This window comes from Equus przewalskii, chromosome 3, assembly GCF_037783145.1.
Source record: "Equus przewalskii isolate Varuska chromosome 3, EquPr2, whole genome shotgun sequence".
Classification (NCBI taxonomy): Eukaryota; Metazoa; Chordata; class Mammalia; order Perissodactyla; family Equidae; genus Equus; species Equus przewalskii.
The window spans coordinates 80,467,863-80,491,705 of NC_091833.1; the positions used below are offsets into that span (position 1 = coordinate 80,467,863).

The 23,843-nt window shown below is 36.6% G+C and overlaps 1 protein-coding gene across 2 annotated transcripts in view; it reads right to left on the bottom strand.

Moving 5' to 3' along the window:
• Positions 1–23,843, bottom strand: part of SLAIN2 (SLAIN motif family member 2) — an 84,792-nt gene that overhangs the window by 3,579 nt on the left and 57,370 nt on the right. Inside the window, exons 7-8 of one of the 2 annotated variants that reach the window (XM_008521629.2) lie at positions 22,123–22,200; positions 1,056–1,374 (exon numbers count right to left, since the gene is read on the bottom strand). In XM_008521629.2, coding sequence (XP_008519851.2) covers positions 1,056–1,374; positions 22,123–22,200 — 397 coding nt within the window. The remainder of the gene's footprint in view (positions 1–1,055; positions 1,375–22,122; positions 22,201–23,843) is intronic. The other variant, XM_070615011.1, reaches the window with a different exon arrangement.

A 23,843-nucleotide genomic window follows, 5' to 3' on the forward strand; every position in this document is an offset into this window, starting at 1 on the left:
ATAAAATAGAGGAAGATGAACACAGATGTTAGCTCAGGGCTAATCTTCCTCCAAAAAAAAGGACTTTTTAGTCAGACATACTTGGAACTGAAGGTCTTACTAGTTGTGTAGTCTTTGGCAAATTACATAACCTCGTTAAATTTCAACATTCTCCTCTGAAAAATAGGAATAACAACAGTACCTACATGTTTAATATTATTGTAAAAATTAAATAAGGTATGTATAAGCCAATTAGCATAGTGCATAACAAAAAGCTGTTGTACTCTACTACTGAATTCAGAAATGTACTATGTTTATCTTAGAATAAAAGTAGTAGAGATAATTTTAAATGCCTATGGGAAGAAAGAATTTATTTTCATGTAGATAAATAAAGTTTAATTATATTTGACCCATAAGTTTACTGATGGTGGCAATCACATTCCTGAAAGTAGATAAAGATTACAGATGCATGGTTCCCAACCTGGCTGGGCTCAGAATCACCCGAATATCAAACAAACAGACAAAAACCAGCATACTAACAGATTCTGGGCCTCATATCAGATCTACTCTCTGGGGGTAAAACTTAGGCCTCTATATACTTACATAAATTCTAGAGAAGATTCTTAATTGTAGCAAGATTTGAAAACCACCCTCCTGGATTACATGCCAGGTAGATTGGTAGCTCTAGACTTGGTAGCTAGAAGTGTTATCTTAAATCTCATTCTAGGTTTTAATATACTTTTATTATCTTTATTGAATATCATTATATTCAAAATGAACAAACATCACAACCAAATTGAGTGGTTTTAACGATTTTCTAGGAGTTTTCTGAGATGCTTAATCATATTAGGTATCTGGGCAAATTTAATCTGAATCAAAGTGGCATAATACTTGAATACTTCAAGTGAGGATTTCTTTAAAACAATTAAGTAATGTTTTATTCAAATTGTACTAAGACTCTAGTGGGAACCCATTAGGACCTGCTATGTTCACTACCAAATGCAGAGATGAGGGTAATTGCAGTCTACTCACTTTCCTATGCTCAAGAATGTTGAAAGAGAGCATTTGCCACTTACCTGCGAACAGGCTGTGCAAGTTTGCTGCGAGGCACTGGTATACCCCCAGCAGAAGGGGCACTGGGTCTGGGCAAGCCACTTCTCATCGCGGTTGTCCCTGCAGGTCTGGTTAGAGTAGTGCTGTTGATATTGCTGGGAGGATTTGCTGGGACTGTGTTCTGAACCATGGGAGGTCCAGGTGAGGAGGTGGCGTGTGTGAGCTGTGTTGTTTCTTGGCTACCAGGAGAACCAGAGCCATGGTTACTAAATGCTTTTACTGGTTGCCGGAGAGCCAAAGGAGACGGTGCTGCAGGGGAGCGGAATTTGCCTGGAGAAGGTACTGCAAATGGCAAAGAAAAATCAATGTTTTCAGTGAAAACCAAGTATAAGTTAAACCACTGCTTTATGTTACACTTGATGACTGGGCACCAGTACATCTGTATTCATGAAAACTCACTCTATAGAAATGCAAGGAATAAAGAATATTTCTGGGCTTAAAAAAAAAATTGGTAAGTCCTAAATAACCAAGTGCTTACTCAGAGGATTGCAACTATCCTTGACAACAGTGTTTTAACTAGGCCAGCTAGGAATCCACTATACCAGAAGAGAAAAGGAACTGCAGGATTCTGTTTCACTAGCAACTAACCTGGCCATATTCTAAAGGTTAAAAAAAGGGTCAACTATCAGATGGTTGACTAGAATCCGAAACACACTTTCCCTTCAAAGAAACATTCATGTAAATATGCATCAAGTGGGGCCGGCCCCGTGGCCGGGTGGTTGAGTTCGCGCGCTGTGCTTCAGCGGACCAGGGTTTCACTGGTTCGGATCCTGGGCATGGACATGGCACCGCTCATCAGGCTGTGCTGAGGCTGCGTCCCACATGCCACAACTAGAAGGACCCACAACCAAAAATACACTACTATGTACCTGGGAGCTTTGGAGAGAAAAAGGAAAAATAAAATCTTAGGGAAAAAAAAAAAAGAATATGCAAAAAAACAAAACGTATCAAGTATCTGGTGGGTGTGCCTCCAAGTCCTATATCACCTACAGTGTACTTAAAATTTAGAAACTAAAAATTATTTTTTAAATAGACTGCTTCTACTGTTGTGCTTCACCAAGCAGGAAAGTTAGAAACCCAGGGGCATATCAAGAGGTACATGAAGTCACAGGCTAAAGGCGGTACATTTTTCTGGAATGTCAATTCTACTAAGTAGTAAGTTAAAACACTTTTTTTTTTTTTGCAGGGCAAGATTCACCCTGAGCTAACATCTGTTGCCAATATTCCTGTTTTTCTTTTGTTCCTCCTCCCCAAAGCCCCAGTGCATGGCTGTATATCCTAGTTGTAAGTCCTTCTAGTTCTTCTATGTGAACTGCTGTCACAGCATGGCAACTGACAGATGGGTGGTGTGGTTCCCTGCCTGGGAAATGAACCCGGGTCACTGAAGCGGTGAAAGCACCGGACTTTAACCAATAGAGGTCACCAGGGTTGGCTCTAAGACACGCATATTAAACAAATACTGATACATGAAAGAATAAAAAGTACAATTTGCATTAACTTTTAAGCCAAAATAAGACTTCAAATAAATTTTATTATTGTGGTGGTCCCTTAGCATTATAAGCTCATATCTCCCAGGAAACACATTCATCCTTCCCTGTTTATTCTGTTTGGATAAATCACTTCTGAAAGAGCATCAAGTTTAGTTTCTCCAAATGCCCGTGGATGGCTACAGACAATGTAAATAAAAAATATTACTGTAACATGCTTTATCTAACAAAGAACTCTCGGGTGGGGTTCAGAGAGAATGGGGGTGAGAGGGGACAGAGTGGGGAAGAAACGGATCAGAGGCAGAAAGAGGTCACCCTATTCTTTCCCAAACTCCATTAGTTTGGGGAGGATGTGAAGGGGGGGAAAGCTTGGGCCAGGGACTTTGTCCTAAGACCACAGAAATGGATTATTATACACAACTCCATCCTCCTCATTTCTACTAATCCGTCTAAAGGATGTAAGTAACAGTAAAGTCTACCACAGTAGGGAATAGAATAGGAAAGAATGGATGAATCTGGCCACTATTTTTACCCGGTGTCTGGAAGACAAGAGGATAAGCTTTAGCTTCAAAACTGAAAAATAGGGGAAATTCATCTCCTACTTTCCTTTTAATGAGATTTTTTTGTACATAGCCTCCTTCCTTCCCAACTGATCTTCCCTGCTTTCTGTCTGATCAAAGTCCCAATTGTCAGCACCTCTGTACATAAGATATACTAGGTCCCAGTACCTGATGAGCTCAAATCATCTCTGCTTGACTCCCAAACCTCTAGAGCCATGATTCTCAAACCTGACTGTGTGTCAGAATCCTGAGGGGCTTTTAAAATATACACAGAAGCCCAGGCACCACCGTTCGAGAATCTAGTCTGAAATGGAACTCGGATATTTCTTTTAAAACCACCATAGGCGCTTCTAGCCATGATGGCAAAACTGGGAAGGAGCTATAAAACTGGACAAAATATATAAAACAGTTTTCAAATACTGGACAACAGGCAGTACAGGACTATAATCCCTGAGAGAAGGAAAATAAATGTGGTGAGTCCTATGAGCACTCTGGCTTTTGTGGGGGGTCAGGTGGGGAGTCTGGAGATACTTTTTGGACTACAGAGTAAGGAGGAGGATCTGGAACAGATCTTAGTTATCTTGCTGAGGTGAGAAGACAAAAATTGGAATTTGAGAGGTGGAGTACCTTGAAGGAGGGAGTTGCTCCAGAAGACCTCTATAACTCAGCTTAGGGGTCTGCTTGACTCTTTGTTGACTATTGAACTGTGCATGTACCGAGTAAAGCTCTATGAAACTGGGCAAAGGAGGACTGGAGCACTGTAAACTCAACAGTTTCCAAAGCTCATACAGGACTAAAAGACATCTGAGTTTCAACCAGCAAGAGAAGAGAATCCTTGCCAAACACACAGGGCAATCAAGAAACACCCCAAAAGGAATAAACTTGCCCTAGAATAAAGCTACTCTAAAAACTTAAAAATAAGCCTCTAAAGCAGGGGTCAGCAAACTACCACCTATGGGCAAATCAACTTTTTTTTTTAAAGATTGGCACCTGAGCTAACAACTATTGCCAATCTTTTTTTTTCCCCTGCTTTTTCTATACAAAGCCCCCCAGTACATAGTTGTATATTCTAGTTGTGGGTCCTTCTAGTTGTGGCATGTGGGACGCTGCCTCAGCATGGCCTAATGAACGGTGCCATGTCCACACCCAGGATCCGAATCAACGAAACCCTGGGCTGCTGAAGTGGAGCGCGCGAACTTAACCACTTGGCCATGGGGCTGGCCCCTCAACTGTTTTTATAAATAAAGCTTTATAAGAACATAGCAACACCCATGTGTTTATTTATCGTCTATGGTTGCTTTCCAGCTATAAAAGCAGAGTTGAGGAGTTACAACAGAGACCATATTACCCACAATCCTAAAATATTTACTATCTGGCCCTTTAAGAAAGTGTTTGCTGATCCCTGCTATAAAGAATCAAACTAATTCATAAACAAGTGCTTGCCACAACACTATTTAAAAGATAACATCTAGCAAAGAACAACATAAAACTGCACAATGTCCACTATCCAATAAAAAATTAGTAGACATATAAAGAAATAGAAAAATCATAACTAAAATCAGGATAAAAATTAGTCAACAGAAACGATCAGGAAGTCAAAGAGACGACTGGATTAGCAGGCAAAGACTTTAAAAGAACTATTACATATATGCTTAGGGATATAAACAAAAGTATAAACATAAAAGAGATGAGAAATAAAAGACTTTCAAAAGAACTGGATAAAACTTTGAAAGATGAAAAGCTTACCATATATGCAAAATGCTAAGTTCACTAGATGGCAATTATTAGCAGTTTAGATGCTACAGAAGAAGAGGCACCTGAAGACCTAACAATAAGAATTTTCCAAACTAAAGCATATAGAAAACAAAAAGATTCAAAAATAAAACAGTAAAGCCTCTGACCTACAGGTCAATATCATGTGGTCTAATATAAGCAACCGGAGTCCCAGATGGAGCAGGGGGGAGTATGAATGGGACAGAAATGACTTGAAGGAAGAATGGCAGAAAATTTTCCAAATTTGATGATAACTATAATGAACTCACATATCTAAGTAGTTCAAAAACACCCCAAGAAGGGAAAAAGACCCCAAGTAGGGCCAACACAGGGAACATCATACCAAGGAACATCATGATCAAATTTCTAAAAGTGACTAATTAAAAAATCTTAATTTTCTTTTTTTGGGTGAAGATTAGCCCTGAGCTAACTACTGCCAGTCCTTCTCTTTTTTGCTGAGGAAGCCTGGCCCTGAGGTAACATCGTGCCCATCTTCCTCTACTTTATACATGGGACGCCTACCATAGCATGGCCTGCCAAGCAGTGCCATGTCCGTACCTGAGATCCGAACCAGCAAACCCTGGGCCGCAGAGAAGCGGAACGTGCGAACTTAACTGCTGCGCCACCGGGCCGGCCCCAGATTTTTTTAACAGAAGAACAAAGATAAAGTATCATAGACTTCTCAACAGAAATGAGGTAAATCAAAGACAATGGAATAACACTGTTAATGTACTTAAAAGCCCGTCAATCTAAAGTTATATATATCTAGCAAAATTATCTTTCAAAACTAAAATAAAAATAAAGACTTTTAAAGACAAACAAAAGCTGAGAAAATCCGTTGCCAACAGTCCTTCACTAAAAGTAATGTTAAAGGAAGTTCTTCAAGTAGAAGGAAAGTGATACTAAAGGGCAACCCTGATCTACATACAGCAATAAGTAGTACCAGGAATGGTAAATATGTTGGGAAACATAAAAGATCTTTAACAAATCATTTTTAAGTTTCACTAAAAGATAATTAACTATTTAAAATAAAAATAATAAAAACGTACTTTGGGATTTAATACATATGTAGAGTTAAAATAAATGACAAATGTAGCACAAAGAACGGGGAGGAATGAAAACATACTGCCACAAGGCTCTTACATCTTAAGAGAAGTGGCATATTACTTGAAGGTAAACTGTAGTAAGTTAGATATGCACACTGCACACTCTAGAGCAACCACTTAATAAAAAGCAAAACAATAAGAAATATGTAGAAAATAAGCAAAGAGTGAAAATAAAATGGAATGTTAAAAAGTACTCAGCTATTCCATGGGGCCGGCTCCAAGGTGTAGTGGTTAAGTTCAGTGCATTCTGCTTCGGTGGCCCAGTTTCATGGGTTCAGATCCCAGGCAGAGATCTACACCATCTCAGTCATGCTGTGGCGGCAGCCCACATATAAAATAGAGGAAGACTGGCACAGATGTTAGCTCAGGGCTAACCTTCCTCAGCAAAAAAAAAAAAAAGTACTCAGCTATTCCAAAAGAAAGAAAAGAAAGAGGAGGGGGAAAAGGACCAAAGATCTGAAGGGACAAAGAGAAAACAAACCATGAAATGGTAGATTTTAAACCGACCATACTGATAACTGAATTTAATGTGAACAGTAATCACTCCAATTAAAAGGTAAAGATTGGGGCCAGCCTGGTGGTGTAGTGGTTAAGTTTGTGTGCTCTGCTTTGGTGGCCTGGGGTTTGCGGGTTCGGATCCCAGGCACGGACCTACACATTGCTCAACAAGCCATGCTGTGATGGTGTCCCACATACAAAACAGAGGAAGAGTGGCACAGATGTTAGCTCAGGGACAATTTTCCTCACCAAAAAATAAAAATAAAAAAAGGTAAAGATTGTCACCATGGACAAAAAGCAAGAGCAACATGCCATCTAAAAGAAACACATTTTAGATATAAAGATGTAGGTTAAAAGGACAGAAAAAGATACACCATATAAAACTGATCATGAAAAAGCTGCACTGTCTATAATAATATCAGGAAAAAAGATTACCACCAGAGATAAAGTTCATAACGTTAAAGGGCTTGATTCAGCAAAAGGACATAAGAACTCTATCTGTGTATAGCCCAAAATCGATATACAAAACACACGAAACAAACTGACATAACTCAAAGGTGTGTGTGTGGGGGGGGAAGTCCAAAATTAGAGTTAGACATTTCAGGGCCAGCCTTGTGGTGCAGTGGTTAAGTTCGCATGTTCCACTTTGGCAGCCAGGGTTCTCTGCTGTGGCAGGCATCTCACATATAAAATAGAGGAAGATGGGCATGCATGTTAGCTCAGTGCCAATATTCCTCAGCAAAAAGAAAAGGATTGGCAGCAGATGTTAGCTCAGGGCTAATCTTCTTCAAAAATAAAAAAAAATTAAATAAAAATTAAAAAACAGACACTTCAATGCTGCTTTCTCAGTAACTGATGAAACAAATAGGAAGAAAATCAGAAAGGAAGTAGAAGACATGAGCAGCACCACCAATTAAGTTGGTCTGACATTTATAGAACACTCCACTCAACCGGACACAGCTCAAATGTCCACAGCAGGTGACTGGGTAAACAAATTGTGATATATCCACACCACAGAATACTACTCAGCAATAAAAAGGAGTAAACTGCTGATACAATAAGGATGACTCTCAAACGTTATACTGAGTGAATCAAGTGCCAGACACAAAACAGGACATACTGTAGAATTCCATTTACATAAAATTCTAGAAAAGGCAAATCTAATTTATGATAACAGAAAGCAGATCCGATTATTTCCCTGGGGTGGGAGGATGACTGGGAAAGGAGTTCAAGAGAACTTTTGGGGCTGGTGAAAATGTTCTATGAATTTACTGTGCAGGTGGTTACATAAATGCATACTTTTGCTGAAATTCAAATTATTCATTTAAAATTCCACCTGAATAAACTTGATTTTAAAAAAATTCCATAAGGGATTCTAAAGTAGAGCCATAGTTGAGAATAATAGCTCTCAAATCAACATGTCCTGGTTTCTAACAATTGTTACAGTCTTCTCTGGTAGAAAACTGAAGTTGTCCACAGGGCCCAAGTACCCCTGAACTGCAAATCCCATGAACTTCACAGATTTTTTTTACCTTATATAATCCATATTCCCTTTTCTATAAGTGACTATAAAAACATTTTCTCAATTCCATTCTCTACAGTCCCACCTATGTCTCCCTTGCCAGACCAGTGTCTACCCAAGTTGTTTCACTGTCTTCCTGGAGGCTCACCGGATAACCAAGGCTCCATGTCTCTAATACTCTCGCTACTAAGGGTGGGGTCTGGACCTTCCAGTACCAATTCCAGAAAAGCCATCTTCAGTCCTAGCTTTTACCATAGTTGGGAGCCTTTGACCAGGGTTTTATTTAGGTAGAGAGGCAGTTTTCAGGTAGGAAAAAGAAGAGTAAAGTTCAGAGGAGGAGCATGAGTTCCAAAGAGTATTTTGGAAGTCTGGGGAGTTGGGGATAGATGGAAATGAAGTCAGATTAAGAGATGCACTGACACTGTGAATGACAATCTGGTAGATGAAGTATGACCAAGGAGTCCTAGGCTTCCTTCTTATGGTGACCGATGTAAAAGGTATGGTGTAATTAGGCAGATTATATTGATGAGGCTAAGAGTGTTTCATTTCCACATGACATACTTATAAATATTGGAATATATCTATAATCTTTTTTTTTTTTAATTTTTTTTAAAGATTTTATTTTTTCCTTTTTCTCCCCAAAGCCCCCCAGTACATAGTTGTATATTCTTCGTTGTGGGTCCTTCTAGCTGTGGCATGCGGGACGCCGCCTCAGCGTGGTTTGATGAGCAGTGCCATGTCCACACCCAGGATTCGAACCAACGAAACACTGGGCCGCCTGCAGCGGAGCGCGTGAACTTAACCACTTGGCCACGGGGCCAGCCCCTATATCTATAATCTTTTGAATGGCTTACCCAAATCCTATCTTGAAAATAGGCTTTGTAAAAAAGTATCGTTTCCTCTAGAAAAACTTCTGACCAACATTTTAACTATTAATAGTCATGCCAGGGAAATAGTTGTCTCCTGAAATTTTCAAAAATATGAATCTCAGACTTTCACTTGGAAAAATGGAATAGATGTATTTTTCCCTATTTATCCCTTTAACTATAATTTAAAACAACGGTACTATATATAAAAAAGACATAAGATAACTCTGAAGAGTAGAGAGAAGAAAGAAAAACCACCTAGGGACCTTGCAACCTGAGGGATGACATGGTAATGAGTTCCCAGGGTTTTCATTTTCCCTCATATAACCCAGATTGGAGCTGAAGAAACCGGCAACTTGGAAACACCATTGGGTATGAAAAAAATCCCTGCTCTCTCCAGCCAAATGACTAGGAAATAAAATTTTTAGAGAGTAACTGCTCTACTCCAGCTAAACACCACAGAAAAATCTGTGGCCCTACTCCCACCCATGCCAACAATGGCCAATGGGTAGCCTAGAATTCTATCCTTGTGAGGCTTGACAAGGCACCACAACACCCCTCAAGGGAGGTGTCAGAGAAGGCAGTAATGAATGAAGTGCTCTTCCCCCTCTTCTTGGGTTGGTGTCAGAAGAGGGCTAGTGGAGAGTTAGTTTTATGACTGCTCAGTGGTAACAAGACATCCCCACCACAGTGTGAGTGGAGACCTTATGGAGAGTCAGAACTCTTACCTCCACCCAGCTAGCCCCTCTCCCTTGGGTGTCAACAGAGTCTGAGTAGAGAACTTGGGCTTCTATTCTCATCTAGCAGTAATAAAATGCCCCCACCCCCAATCCATCAAAACCCTAAGTGGTGTCAGAGAAAGAAATATAAAAGAGAAGGTTTAGGGGACGGCCTGGTCGCGCAGCAATTAAGTGCACACATTCCACTTCAGCAGCCTGGGGTTCGGCAGTTCAGATCCCGGGTGCGGACATGGCACCGCTTGGCATGCCATGCTGTAGTAGGCGTCCCACATATAAAGTAGAGGAAGACGGGCATGGATGTTAGCTCAGGGCCAGTCTTCCTCAGCAAAAAGAGGAAGATTAGAAGCAGTTAGCTCTGGGCTAATCTTCCTCAAAAAAAAGAGAAGGTTTAAATAAGATCCAGAATCTCATAATTCAAAAAACGTCCACATTTCAATGAAAAGTAACTCATCATACCAAGAACCAGGAAGATCTTAAACTAAACAAAAAAAGAGAATCAATAAATGTCAACACTAAGATGACAGAGATGTTAGAATTATCTGACAAATATTTTAAAGTAGTCATCATAAAACTGAATGAGTAATTCTGAGTGTTTGAAACATGCAAAAATAGAAACTCTCAGAAAAGAAATAGAAGATATAAAGTACCAAACAGAAATTTTACAATTGAAAGATACATTAACCAAAATAAAAAACTCAAAGGTTGAGTTCAACAGCAGAACAGAGAGGACAGAGAAAAATGAGTGAACTAGAAGATAGAACAGAAGAAATTACCCAATCTGAACAACACAGAGAAAATAGATGGAAAAAAACAAATGAACAGAGCTTCAAGGACATGTGGGACTATAACAAAAGACCTAACATTTGCATGTCATCAGAGTCAGGAAGGAAAGGAGAAAGAGAGGACAAAATGTACTCTGAGAAATAATGACTGAAAACTTCCCACATTTGGCAAAAGACATAAACCTACAGCTTCAAGAAGCTGAGCAAACACCAAACAAGATAAATCCAAAGAAACTCATACCAAGACACATCACAGTCAAACGTCTGAAAAGTAAAGACAAGAAAAAATCCTCGAAATCAGAGAGAAAAATAACACCTAATCTATAGGGGAAAAACAATTCTAATGACAGTGGATTTTCATCATAATCCAAAGAGGCCAGAAGAAAGTGTCACAATATTTGTCAAGAGTCCCAAGAAAAGAAATGTCAACCCAGAGTCCTATACCCAGGGAAAATATCCTACAAGAATTAAGGGAAAATCAAGAGATTCTCAGACAAAAGAAAACCAAGAGAATTTGTGGCCAGTAGACCCACCCCAAAAGAATGGCTAAATGAACCCTCTAAACAGAAAGGAAATGATAAAAAGAAGGAACCTTAGAATATCAGAAAGGAAGATATGCAAAGGGTAAGTAAAAATATGGACAAATACAATAGGCTGTCTCTCTCCTTGAATTTTCAAAATTACATGAAGGGTGAAGAAAAAGTAACACAGAGGTGGTTGGAAATGTATGTAGAGGATCTATTTAAGACAATTATAAATGGGGCAAGGTAAAGGGACATGAAGGAAAGTAAGGTTTATATACTTGACTTGAACTGGTAGAATGATAACACCAATAGACTGTGATATGTATATTATGTAAGTTATGTATACAAAATTGAATGTAATGCAACCACTCCAATAACTGTGCAAATATATACACTCAAAAACACTAGGTAAGTCAAAATGGAACTCTAAAGAACATTCAACTACCCAGAGGAAGGCAGGAAAAATAAAATAGAGGAAACAAACAGGAAACAACAACTAAAGTGGCAGACCTAAACATATCAATAATTACATGAAATGTAAATGGTCTACCTACATCATTTATAAGACAGAGAGTTGGCAGAGTGCATTAAAAAACATGGCCTACCCTTATGCTTGTCTACAAGAAAGTCACTTCAAATGCAACAAAACAGGGAGGTGGAAAGCAAAGGGACGGAAAAAGATATACCATGCAAACAATACAAAAGGAAAGCAAGAGTGGCTATATTAATAACAGATAATTTAAAAGAAAATTGCAAGGGACAAAGAGGGATAATATCTAATGATAACATGGTCAAACTACCAAGAAGATATAACAACCCTCAATGTGTATGTACCAAATAACAGAGCTGTAAATATGTGAAGAAAAATGTAAAGAAATGAAATGAGAAAGACACAAATCCACAACTATAGTTGGAGACTTCAACATCCCCATGTCAACAACTGATAGATAGAAAATCAGCAAAGATATAAAAGAATTCAACACCACCATCAACCACAGGATCTACTTGATATTTAGAGAACAATCCACTCATCACAGCAGAACACACATTCTTTTAGGTGCCCACAATATATACACCAAGATAGACTGTATCCCGGGCCATAAAGCAAACGTCAACACTTTAAAAAGAACTGAAATTATAAAGAATACTTTCTCTGATCATAATACAATCAAACTAGAAATCAATAACTAAAAGATGACAGAAGGATAACAGGAAAATCACTCGAAAACTAAATACACTTCTCAATGGAAATTTTAAAATACAGAGAACTGAATAAAAATTAAAATACAAAATATCAAAATCTGTAGGTCATAATTAGAAAGAAGAAAAAGTCTTAAGTTAATAATCCAAATTCCTACTTCAAAAGCCTAGAAAAAAAGAGTTAAACTCAAAGCAAGTAGAGGAAATAATAAAGAGCAGAAAACAACAAAACCCCAAAATAGAAAATTAGAAAAATAGAGAAAAATCAATGAAATGAAGGGCTGGTTCTTTCAAAAGGACAATAAAATTGACAAGCCTGACAAAGAAAAAAAAGAGAGAAAACACAAATTACCAATCTCAGTAATGAAATGGGATATCACTGCAGACCCTGAAGACATCAGAAGGATCATAAGGGAGCACTATGAACAACCCTACACACACTAATTTGACAACTTAGATGAATAGACTAATGCCTCAAAATGTACAAACTACCACAACTTATTTGATACATAATAGATAAATTGAATGGCCATACAATTATTAGGAAAACTGATTTCATAATTCCAAAACCCTCGAAAAAAGAAATCTTCACGCCCAGATGGTTTCACTTGGAAATTGTACCAAACGTTAAAAGAAGAATTAACATCAATTCTACATACTCTCTACCAGAAAACAGAAGAGGAGGGAACACATCCCAATTCATTTTACGAAGCTAGTATTACCCTGATACTAAAACCAGAAAAAGACAGTATCAAAAAAGAAAACTACAGACCAATATCCCTCATGAATATAGACATAAAACTCCTTAACAAAATATTAGCAAATAGAACTCAGTGATATATAAAAAATAATTAGATATCATGATCAAGTGGGGTTTAATCCAGGATATAAAGTTGGTTCGATATTTGAAAAGTCAATACAATCCACTACAATAGCAAGATAAAGAAGAAAAATCACATGATGACACTTATTGAAGCAAAAAAGCATCTGACAAAATTCAACACATATTCATGATACAAATTCTCATAAAAAGAGGAGAAGGGGGAACTTCAACCTGATAAAGAGCATCTACAAAAAATCTACAGCTAACACGATACTTAATAGTCAAAGACTGAATGTTTCCCCTCTAAGATAAGGAACAAGGCAAGATATATGCTCTCAGCACTCTCATTTAACATAGTGCTGGAAGTTCTAGCCAGTGCCATAAGCAAGAAAAGGAAATAAAAGGCATTTAGATTAGAAAGAAAGAAAAACTGTCTCCATGATTGTTTACATAGTAAATCCCAAAGAACCTACTAAAAAAACAACTTACAGAAATATTGAGTTCACTAAAGTCACAGGATGGAAGGTTAATATACAAAAATCAACTGTATTTCTATATACCTGCAATGAATGTATGGAAATCAAAATAAAAAATGCAATATCCTTTGCATTGCGCCCCAAAAAGAGAAAAGAAACACTTAGATGTAAATCTAATAAAACAAGTATCATCAAATATCATCGGTTAGCTACAAGGATCAAAAGAATAACGTGTGTGTAAACTGTTGGTAAAATGTAAAATATTACACAAATTGTAAAATATTATCATATCTGTGCATTCCTTACCTAAGAAATATGGTGCCTTTCATCCTGCTGCAGCTGAGTTCTGTGGAAAGATACTCAAACAATGCCACTGAGGACAGTCTCATAGGCTGTCCTTATAAATTAACTAAAATAAAGCGATTAAGTAAATTAGGCTCTATTGTCCAAAGTAATTATGACAGTAGGTTATAATTTCTCTTTACTCATTTGGGATACTAAGAATTACACTTGAATCAAGGCATAAAATGAAGAAGTGTTATCTGCTCTGAGCAAGAATTAGAACTCTATTTATAAAACTGACATATGACTAAGAATGCTAATCTTGTTAAGTCACAACTAAAATGGAATATGAGGATTCACATTTTTAAAATATTCATTTTTGTCTTTTAATAAGCATTTAATAAAAATGGTATTTGTTTTCTAATCAAGGTTTAGACAACTCAGCAGGCACTTAAAACAACTCTAAAATGGAGAAATTGAGTTAATTATATACTGTTTTTAGCTTGATAATTATTCACTGAATATAAAATGTATTATAAATAATATATCCCATGTGTATCTGGCACTATAAAAATTTGACACTCCAAGTTATTGTCTTCATAGTGATCTGTCCAAACTATAAATTACATGAATTCTATGATTTTTAAAAATGTGTAAATATCCAATAAATATGTAGTTTGCAATAAAAATGCACACATTGCCAAACACTGGCCACCATGACTAATGGGGAGAAAAACATTTATTAAAATACATATGTCATTCAATTATTTAACAAAGAATAACGACAAAAATGCTTCCTTGTCAACTATCCCTTACTATGTTAAGTTACATCCCAGACGCTCAATGGTCTATGCCCCATCAAAGATAGTAAAAGGTTACTGACATAATAACCACTTAAAAATAAGTTCCGGTTACTAAAGACCACCGAGATGAAGTACATATGATTCTCTCATTACAGAGTTAAAGAATCCTTGTTAAGAGTTCCTAGTGACTATCTACTCCAACCTTTTCACTGTACAGAGAAGGAAAACTGCCACAATCACAGAGATCAATTGAGCAAATACAGAGGACAGTCAGGACTTGAACCCAGGTCCCCTGATTCCCTGATTGGCATTCTTTACTGGAAACCAAAAAGAGAAATACCTCTGGGAGTAGATATTAAAATGTTATCTTCACCATTTTAACTTTCAACTAGACTCAGAAAGTTTATTTGTGGGGCTAGTATCCCAGGCAGGTGTCATTAGATATGACACCAAGGCATAGTGAATTTGTAATGGCTGACAAATCACAAAAAAATAACAAGTCATAGAAGCTTTAATTTCTTCTTCCATTAGCGTACATGACTCACCATTATTTCTGCAAGCATACAGTTATTGAGAGGATTTTTTTTTCCTGAGGAAGATTAGCCCTGAGCTAACATCTGCGCCAATCTTTCTCCACTTTATATGTGGGTTGCCACCATAGCATGGCTAACGAGTGGTATAGGTCCACACCCAGGATCTGAAGCTGTGAACCCAGGCTGCCAAAATGGAGGGTGCCAAACTTAACCACTACACCATGGGGCTGGCCCCAAGAGAGGATTTATTAAACATAAGGGTAGAAGAAACCTCTGGGAATGGGCTTACTAGCTTTTCTTCCATACATACAAAAGGATTGATAGATATAAATAAATAAGCTCCAGCAAACATTTGCAGCATTAGCAGCATTATTCACAATAGGGAAAAAGTGGAAACAACTCAAATGTCCACCAGCTGATGAATGGATAAACAAAATGTGGTATATCCATACACTGGAATACTACTTGGCAATAAAAAGAAGCAAAGTACTAACATATGCTACAATATGAGGGACTTCAGAAATATGCTAAGTGAAAGAAGCCAGTCACAAAGATCACATATTGTATGATTCCATTTATATGAAATGCTCAGCACAGGAAAATCCAAAGAGACAGAAAGATTAGTGGTTGCCAGGGACTGGAAGGAGTGGGGAATGGAGAGTGACTGTTAATGGGTATGGTGTTTCTTAAGGGCGTGATGAACATCTCTAACATCAAACAACAGTAACAGCTGCTCAATTCTAGGAATATACTAAAAAACAATGAGTTGTATATTTTAAAAGTAGCAGAAAGTGAATAAAAAAGGCAAGAAATATCAGAAAATAAGTAGCCATATTTTTGAAGAGTTCCCCAAAACAACAGAAGAGGGAACTCTAGACCCACAAAATTAGAAAATCTTAAATCAAGCTCCTTTTCTAAATGTTTAGAAAAATGAATTTCATGGAAAAAATGAGTAACAGAAAAAGGTTGAGGTCAAATCCCACATAAAGTTATTATAAGAAAAAAGAGAGAAAGCAACAGAATAACATTTCTACTAATGATGGAAACTTGCCAGAAATCATGTCCACCATGTACATACAAAAATCACAATCTACTATTTCAAATTCTAAAGCCATTCAAGAAAATGATACAAGATATGAAAGAACATCGTAAATCAGAATGGGAAACACTCGAAAATGAGGCAATGGAACACAGCAAAGAATGAGACATAAAATAAATCCTTTCACAATGAAGTTTAAGATAGAAGGAACACAAGAGTCATGGTATACAAAGATTATGCTTTAACAGAAATAGACAATGAAAAGAAACTTTATAGAACAAGAAGAAATGAAGAAAGATGAAAAAGATTCAAGAGAAGTCAACAGATACAGAAGACAGGCAAAAGAATATCCAACTTGTGTACAACAGAAATCCCTACCAGAAAGAAAACAAAGGCAAGAGAACAGAATACTAAAAATTATAATCCAAAAGAATTTGTCTAAAATTTAAAAACATTTACAACTCCAGATTGAAAGGACACACCACATATCCGCGAAAATTAATTCAGAATGACCAATACTAAGAGATACTCTCATAAATTATTGAACTTTAAAACATTCTTTGGACATCCAAAGACCAAATGATTCTAACAGACAAAATTCTTTATTCCTGACAAAAATAGACTGATATATTTAATATACTCAAAGAAAGAAAATGTGAGCCAAAGATCTCATATCTAGCTAATGACTTTCAAATATAAAAACAGCAGACAGGCTCTCATCAACACGCAAAAACTGAGGGAATGGATTTTGTTCCCACAAGGCCTTCTTGAGGAATCTACTAGAGAATGAGATTCAAACAAGAAAAATGACTGGGGAGACAATAACATACAGACTGGTAGCAAGGATCAAATATATATTTAAATGTAGAACTAAGACTAAATAAATAAGGCATATAAAGGAGAGTAATAGCTATTTAATCTGACAATGGAGATATAGCATAACTAAAAAAAAAAAAATGGAGGGAGCATGCGCAAAAAGTTTCATAAACTGTTTTCAATAATAATATCGTATGGTATTATGCTAATATCATCCCTACAAGATTTTGTGTGTAATATGGGATAAAACAAATTATTAAATGATACTGTAATTTTGTGTGTTGCTGATAGATAGGATTCTCAGAGCAAAATAAGAGATACAGATGTAAATTAAAAGAGGTTAAGTATTTACCCTCAAGCCCTGAATTTGAATAGGAAGTAGCAGAATGAACTCATTAGAGCATTCAATCTTTAAAAATACACAAAGACAAATCTACACATATATTTACTAGCTCTAGTAACTGAAAAGACCTAGAAACAACGACCAACCTGGTACCAACGAGCACAGCTGAAAACTTGGATTTTGGTTTTAAAATACCAATTCCTACCTTCAAAACCAGTCTTTCTGAAGAAATGACTAAATCCAGGTCTGCAGCAGGAAATGTACAAGGTGAGTCTATCTTGTCATACCAGTTAGCAAGAAGTTATCAAAGACTACTAGGGTTGTGTCAGAAAGACTTGAAAGCCAACTTGAAGCAGCTTCCACCAAAGCTGGGAAAATATCCAGAATGGATCGAAACACATAAAAAGATTTACATTTACAAGTTTATAATGATATATATTTAAGAAAAATATTGGTCACCTTTGCAGGATGCTAGGTTGCCAATTTTTTATTTTGTAAACTGGTAAATAAAGGGAAAGAACAAGTATTTATTCTGAATTTCCTAATGAAACTGTATTGCTGGGTGACCAAATAATTAAGAAAAGTTCCTCTTTACAGAAGCATTTTGACAAATAAAAAAAGGAATGTTAGAATTGGAATAATCCAGCTCTGTGATACCTGATAAAGTAAGGATATGGGCATTAAGTGTCAATGGCTGTTAACAACACAAAAAAGATGTGATGCACCTTTGGCTGAAGAAGCAGCACCACCTATAAAAGCAGTCTCACCCAAAATAACAAAACTGAATCTAATTAAGCATCTAGATCCAACTATCAACTTACAGGAAGTACAGAGGAACCTGCTAAATGACACCATGGAAAAGATGCCAGCAAAATCCAGCCTGTGTGAACATCTACAGGACAAATGATCTTTTTGGTTTCTTCAGCAAACAAACAAGGGAGAGTAAAGAGATGGAAGAAAACTGTAAACTAAGAGAAACTCAAAAAGACGTATTATTAAAGAAGCAAAACTATAGTTTCATTACTTGGATGATAAAAATCATATAGAGAGGTAAGGAAATGATTCCTATAAAAATTCGGAAGAATGGCTAGTCTGAGGGGAGGGGGATCAAGAGAGGATTATGTTTGGAAGCAGACAGGTGGAGAGTGTCTGAGGTAGCAAGTTCTCATCTTCTGATACGGATGGTGGTTACTAGGGGGTTGCCTGATAAGAATTCATTAAGCTATGTATTACACAGTTTTCTGAAGGTGTGTTATATTTTTTTAAAAAGTTTAAAAAACAGGTTTATAAATTAGAAATCCTTTTAAATTTATTAATCCTTCAATTCTTAGATAAGTGCACTAGAGTCCATGAAAGGACAAGTCAAAAAGTTCTACAATCTCAAGATATGGAGAGAAATACTTTAACAAGGTTAATGTATAAGTTGAAGGAAAACTAGAGAAGATGATTTGCAAAAAATGTTTCCTCTAATGGTAGCAGCATTCTACTTTATCTATAAACTTTGGGCTAGGGAGGAATAAAAAATATAATGATGTTACTTGGAATTAGGTCTTTAAACCTTATAGCTGTAACTAACATTCTAAAATGCAGCCAGTATTTAATCTGGAAAAAATCAAGGCACAAATTTCACAGAGGAGAAAATTCTGATCTAGGACTTACTCAGCAAAGGAAATTTATAGATGCAGTCAAGATTTAACCAAAGAGGAAAGAAAGATCTTGGAAAATCATAAAAGCCTTACCATGTCCAAATGCAAATAATCTATTCAATTATCAAATAGCATGAAATGGTCTAACAGGAATTTCTGTGTTTGGAGGGAGCCCCAGGAATAGCCCCCATGCTCTCTCCCTTCCCATTCCCAATTGTACGTAACAAAGCTATGGGAGGGGGAGCAACTCCTATCACTTTAACTGGATCTAGAAACTCTATTTATGGCAGAGGCTGGCTTTGACCACACCTATGACAGAAGAGAAAGTAAAGAGGGGCTAGAACGGGGGGGGGGGGGGGGGGGGGGGGAAGGAAAGGATATAATGAGCGTATCCTGTTTCTGATACAGATTCAATAAATACTTGTTGATAGAAAGGGGAACACAAGAAATTTTAAATTTTGGATCCAGGATAATCACGTAATTCCTGGGTTCTCCATTTTCAGACAGTCTGATATCAAACAGTATTTTAAACTCAAATCAACAAGGCCTATTATAAACTTATTTATCTGACCTTGAATATCTGAAAATATAGCGAATTAAAGAAGTTATTAGACAACTACCATCACTAACTCCTCCTTAGTTGCCTTTTTCCTTCTAAATAAAAATGTTTCTATATTTTAATTTGTCCTGATTCTCCACATTCACTTTTTCTAACGAGTCTTCATTTTCTTTCCCTGACTTGGTGAGGTCTGAACCCTGTTTACCTCCACTTGACTGAGTTCCCAACAACTGCGAATGAATAATCTCTTTGTCAAAGCAGTTTGTTTTAGCAGTCACTTCCACGAAGCCTTAAAATACACAATGGATTCTTTTCCTCAAAGAGAAGGATGGGCTAAAGAAACACAAAAACCTTGCAAGAGGAAAACACAAAGAGGAACGTGTCCAGCCTTTCTTGAGTGTGAGTGTGAATGACTGTGTTCATTTAACAAATGTTTATGGTGTGTCTCTTGGTGCCAGGTAACACAGTTTTTACTTCCCTTCTCATCTTCATACTCCAGCTACTACTAAATGCAATTAAAATCAAAGTGATCATATTTCCAATTGTGTACCTTTTCTTCCTCTTCCCATGATGCTGTGAGTCCTTAAAATAAGTACATCAGCTTTCTAGGAAATGTTATAGACTCATCTTCAGGAGGGGACAATTGATTGATGCGACAATTTACTATATAGTCCGTGTTTCTCTACTAATGTGCCTACTCTCTACTAATGGTCTAACGTGCCAAAGTTACCCTACAACGGCAGAGAATTCCACAGTCCCATGCAGATCCCTCTCTCTTAAAGTCTGGATATGAGGGAAAGTTCAAAAATCCATTTTGGCCTTGAATCCAAGAGGTATTCTCCAACTCAGCTTTACCAGTAATTACTAATATTTTAAATCCTACTGTATACTTGTGTCCATTTTTCAATTGGTTCAGAACTTATAGTGTAAAATGATCATACCAACCAGAAAATATGAGAGTCAGGATTAAGTTAAATAAGTAAGAGATTAAACAAAATGAAACAACACAGAAGAAAACCAAACACACACACTTAGAGACTTCTCTCCCTTTACTAAGTCAACTAGACAGCTGGAGGTACCAAGAATTTTGAGATTGGGTTTTCCTGTCATCTTATCATGGAGGGTGGGCAGTTTGGTGCTTAGAGTCACAAAAATAATGGAACCATAGGCAAACTTTTTTAAAAAGTCAGAAGTTATGATCTTCTTAACCTAATAAACAACAACCTAAAATCTAAACAACAATTTACAATGATTTAAACCTACCTGATTCCAAAAAACATTATGAAGCAGCTTACAGAAGCAGACAGCAAATAAAATTTATGTAAACTTACAATCCTCCACTTTTTTATGGTATAGTTAACTCTTGCCCTGTTTTAGACACCACAATCCTTTCATGATCATCTGTTTTCACCTACCTCCCACCCCTAAAAGTACTTAAAAATACCTAGAAGTCTCATAAAAGAAGCCTGAAGTCCTCAAATAATTTCTATAAAAATCCTTTTCTATAATAATCCCTAATAAATCATCTTGTTCTCCATCCAAATAACATAATCTATCCAGCCTATAATTTCTGACAGTGGCACCAAAAGACACGTGTATTGGAGGCCTATGATCAACTTCTGATATTCAAAACACGAACATTCACATATCCTACTTTTCAACTATTCTCTTTCCTTCAGATTCTATTATCTGAAACTATTTCCTTAAATTATACTTAATCCACCAAATCAATCCTAAAACATTTGCCTTAATGAACTTGTTAAAACATCTATTTCAGTACTTTTGTAACCATATTAACTAAATCTTTTCTTCAACAAATCAAATCTGAAACCTCCTCTTTCCACATAATGTCTTTTAGCGCTTTATCTTCCTTATATATCTTTGTTGTTTATTGAGTTCTGAAGCTATCAGGAAATCTCCATGTCCTCGATAGGGGAAATATTTTTCCTCATTGCCTATGTTTGTTCCATCCCATTTCCTCTGAGAATTCTATTCATTCTTATTCCTGCTGGTCTACCCAATCCCACAGTATTTCTCCCAGTTCTACTTGTTTCTAGCTGCCCATACATCCAATCTCTTGGAACTAATATGACAGCTTTGATGTCCAATCTTCCTGTACTTCTTCAACTCTCAGTTCTTACAGAAGCTACCACTCCCTAAATATTCCAAACATTATCAGTTAACCATAACAACTTCTGACTTAAAGTCAATCAACTTCTAATGTGAAAGAATTCCATTTCATCCTACAGATAAATAAATCCAAAAATCAGTCAGGAGAAAACGTATTACATACATGATGTCTGACATCCAGTTCATTTTAAAGCATTTAATAGTTCATCTAACATTAAGCTAAAACAATGACCTTCAGTTTTAGGTTGGTAAGAAAAATGATAAATTCTCTAATATTAAACCTATATATCATTCATTCCGAACAGAATAGCAACTCAATACATACCTCTGTAGAAAAGGAGTTTCTTCTGCATTTATCCAATAACAGAGAATGAATCCACATTATTTTATTTTATTGTTTTTGTTAAAAAGAAAACTAAAACGTGCCCTACAGACATCACTGACTCAGTAGGTCAAAAGGTATAAGATTTAGCTAACTTAACCAGTGCTGAAATTTAAAACTTAGTAAGAGGCTGTAGTTACCTCTTTTTGTAGATGAAGTTTGAAGCAACTGTTTGGCTTTGAGGGAAGTACGAGGCAAATTTTTCAGCCTTTGCGAAGCTGTTGAAAAATAAGGAACTGTAATATTTGCCTGAAAGGACAAGATAACGGCTATAGCTTCTGTAAACTTGAATATTTTAATACAAACCTGAAAATTTGTCAAGGAATAGAAACCATAAGGTGAAAATGTGTTAGAATCCCAGAAGCAGAAGAATTTTAAAGTGATGCTTAGTGCATTAAGTTGGAAAGGAAAGGGGATAGAAATCTTTAGTGCAAAGTGCATACTTTCAGAAATAGTTTCTTCTAGATGACAAAATCTACAGTATGTAAACTGATCAAAATACCAAAGAGAAAACAAATCACCAGCAAACATGCTACAGGATGCAAAGAATACAAAGCTAATTAAGTAAAAGTGATGAACACAAGCACATAGTATACAATAAAATAAATGTAATACTTGTTCAATGCAAAGAAGCGGACTTTGGCAAAGCAGTTATTGTTAGATGAATTGCCCTAACATGAAACAGTAATTCCCAAACTCAAAAAGAAGAAAACTCAGAACGAGGCAGGTCCTCAAGGGAGTCACAATCTGGAGACTTTAATGTGTTCAATATCATCTTGCTGTAGAATACAACTAATTTGTACTTTAGACTTTGGGTAGCAACATATCTGGGCTGTGCATATATGCATATGGGGTGGGTAGGGGTGTGTGTGTGTGTGTGTGTGACTATGGTTGAGGGGTTTGGAGGAGTCAGAGCATCTGTTTGTTAAAGTGATCAATGGGGAATTCTAAGCTTTATTCAAAACTCTTAATCTATTAACTGCAATGAAACTCTCAAAACTGGCATGTAAGCAGCAGCCCAGAGCCATCCAGAGTTAAAGATCACTATGGCTCCAATGAACTGATGAGTCCTACACCTATTTAAGTCACCTATTTAAGTGGCTCTAAAACGTCTACCGATTTGAAAGTCAAACTTCATATTATCTCTACGATTGATATGCAAAAAAAAAAAAAAGGAGATCCCACAACCATAAATCTGGCCTTAGTTTAAAAAAATCATTGCAGGGATAAAGGGATACTTGATATATCATCGGAGAATTAAGGAGAATTTTTCCTATGCTCTATTGCTTAACCCTACCAACACTGAAAAACTGTTTTCTCACTGTCTGATAGTAAACATTTTTTAAAAGTAACAAATGTATTTGACTTCAAATTTTACAGCACTCCACACATTACTGTAGCTAAGTAATATTTTATGCTAAGCAGATCTGCAAAAAATTCTCCAAACCTAAAAAAAAAATCAGTTTTATAATTTCATTGCCTACTATATCTCCCACAGAAATACAGGATGCTATCAGTGAATAGTCTTCATTTACATATTTATTCATACATGCTTTCATCCCCTTCATATTTTCATTCATTCATTCCTGCTTTCTTTCATTCTTTCAAATAGTTAATTATCTACTTTACTCCAGGTGCCGTTTTAGGTACAATGGATTCATTAGCCAATGAGACAGACAAATTTCCTACTCTCCTGGAACTAGCATTCTAGGAAAGGAAAAATAGACAATAAACAAAGAGTAAAATATATGGCCTGCCAGATGGTGATAGCTGCTAAGGAGAAAACTGAATAGAAAAGGAAAACAGGAAGTAGGAGATTTAAATTGCAATTACAAACAGGGTGATCAGGAAAGATTTTCCT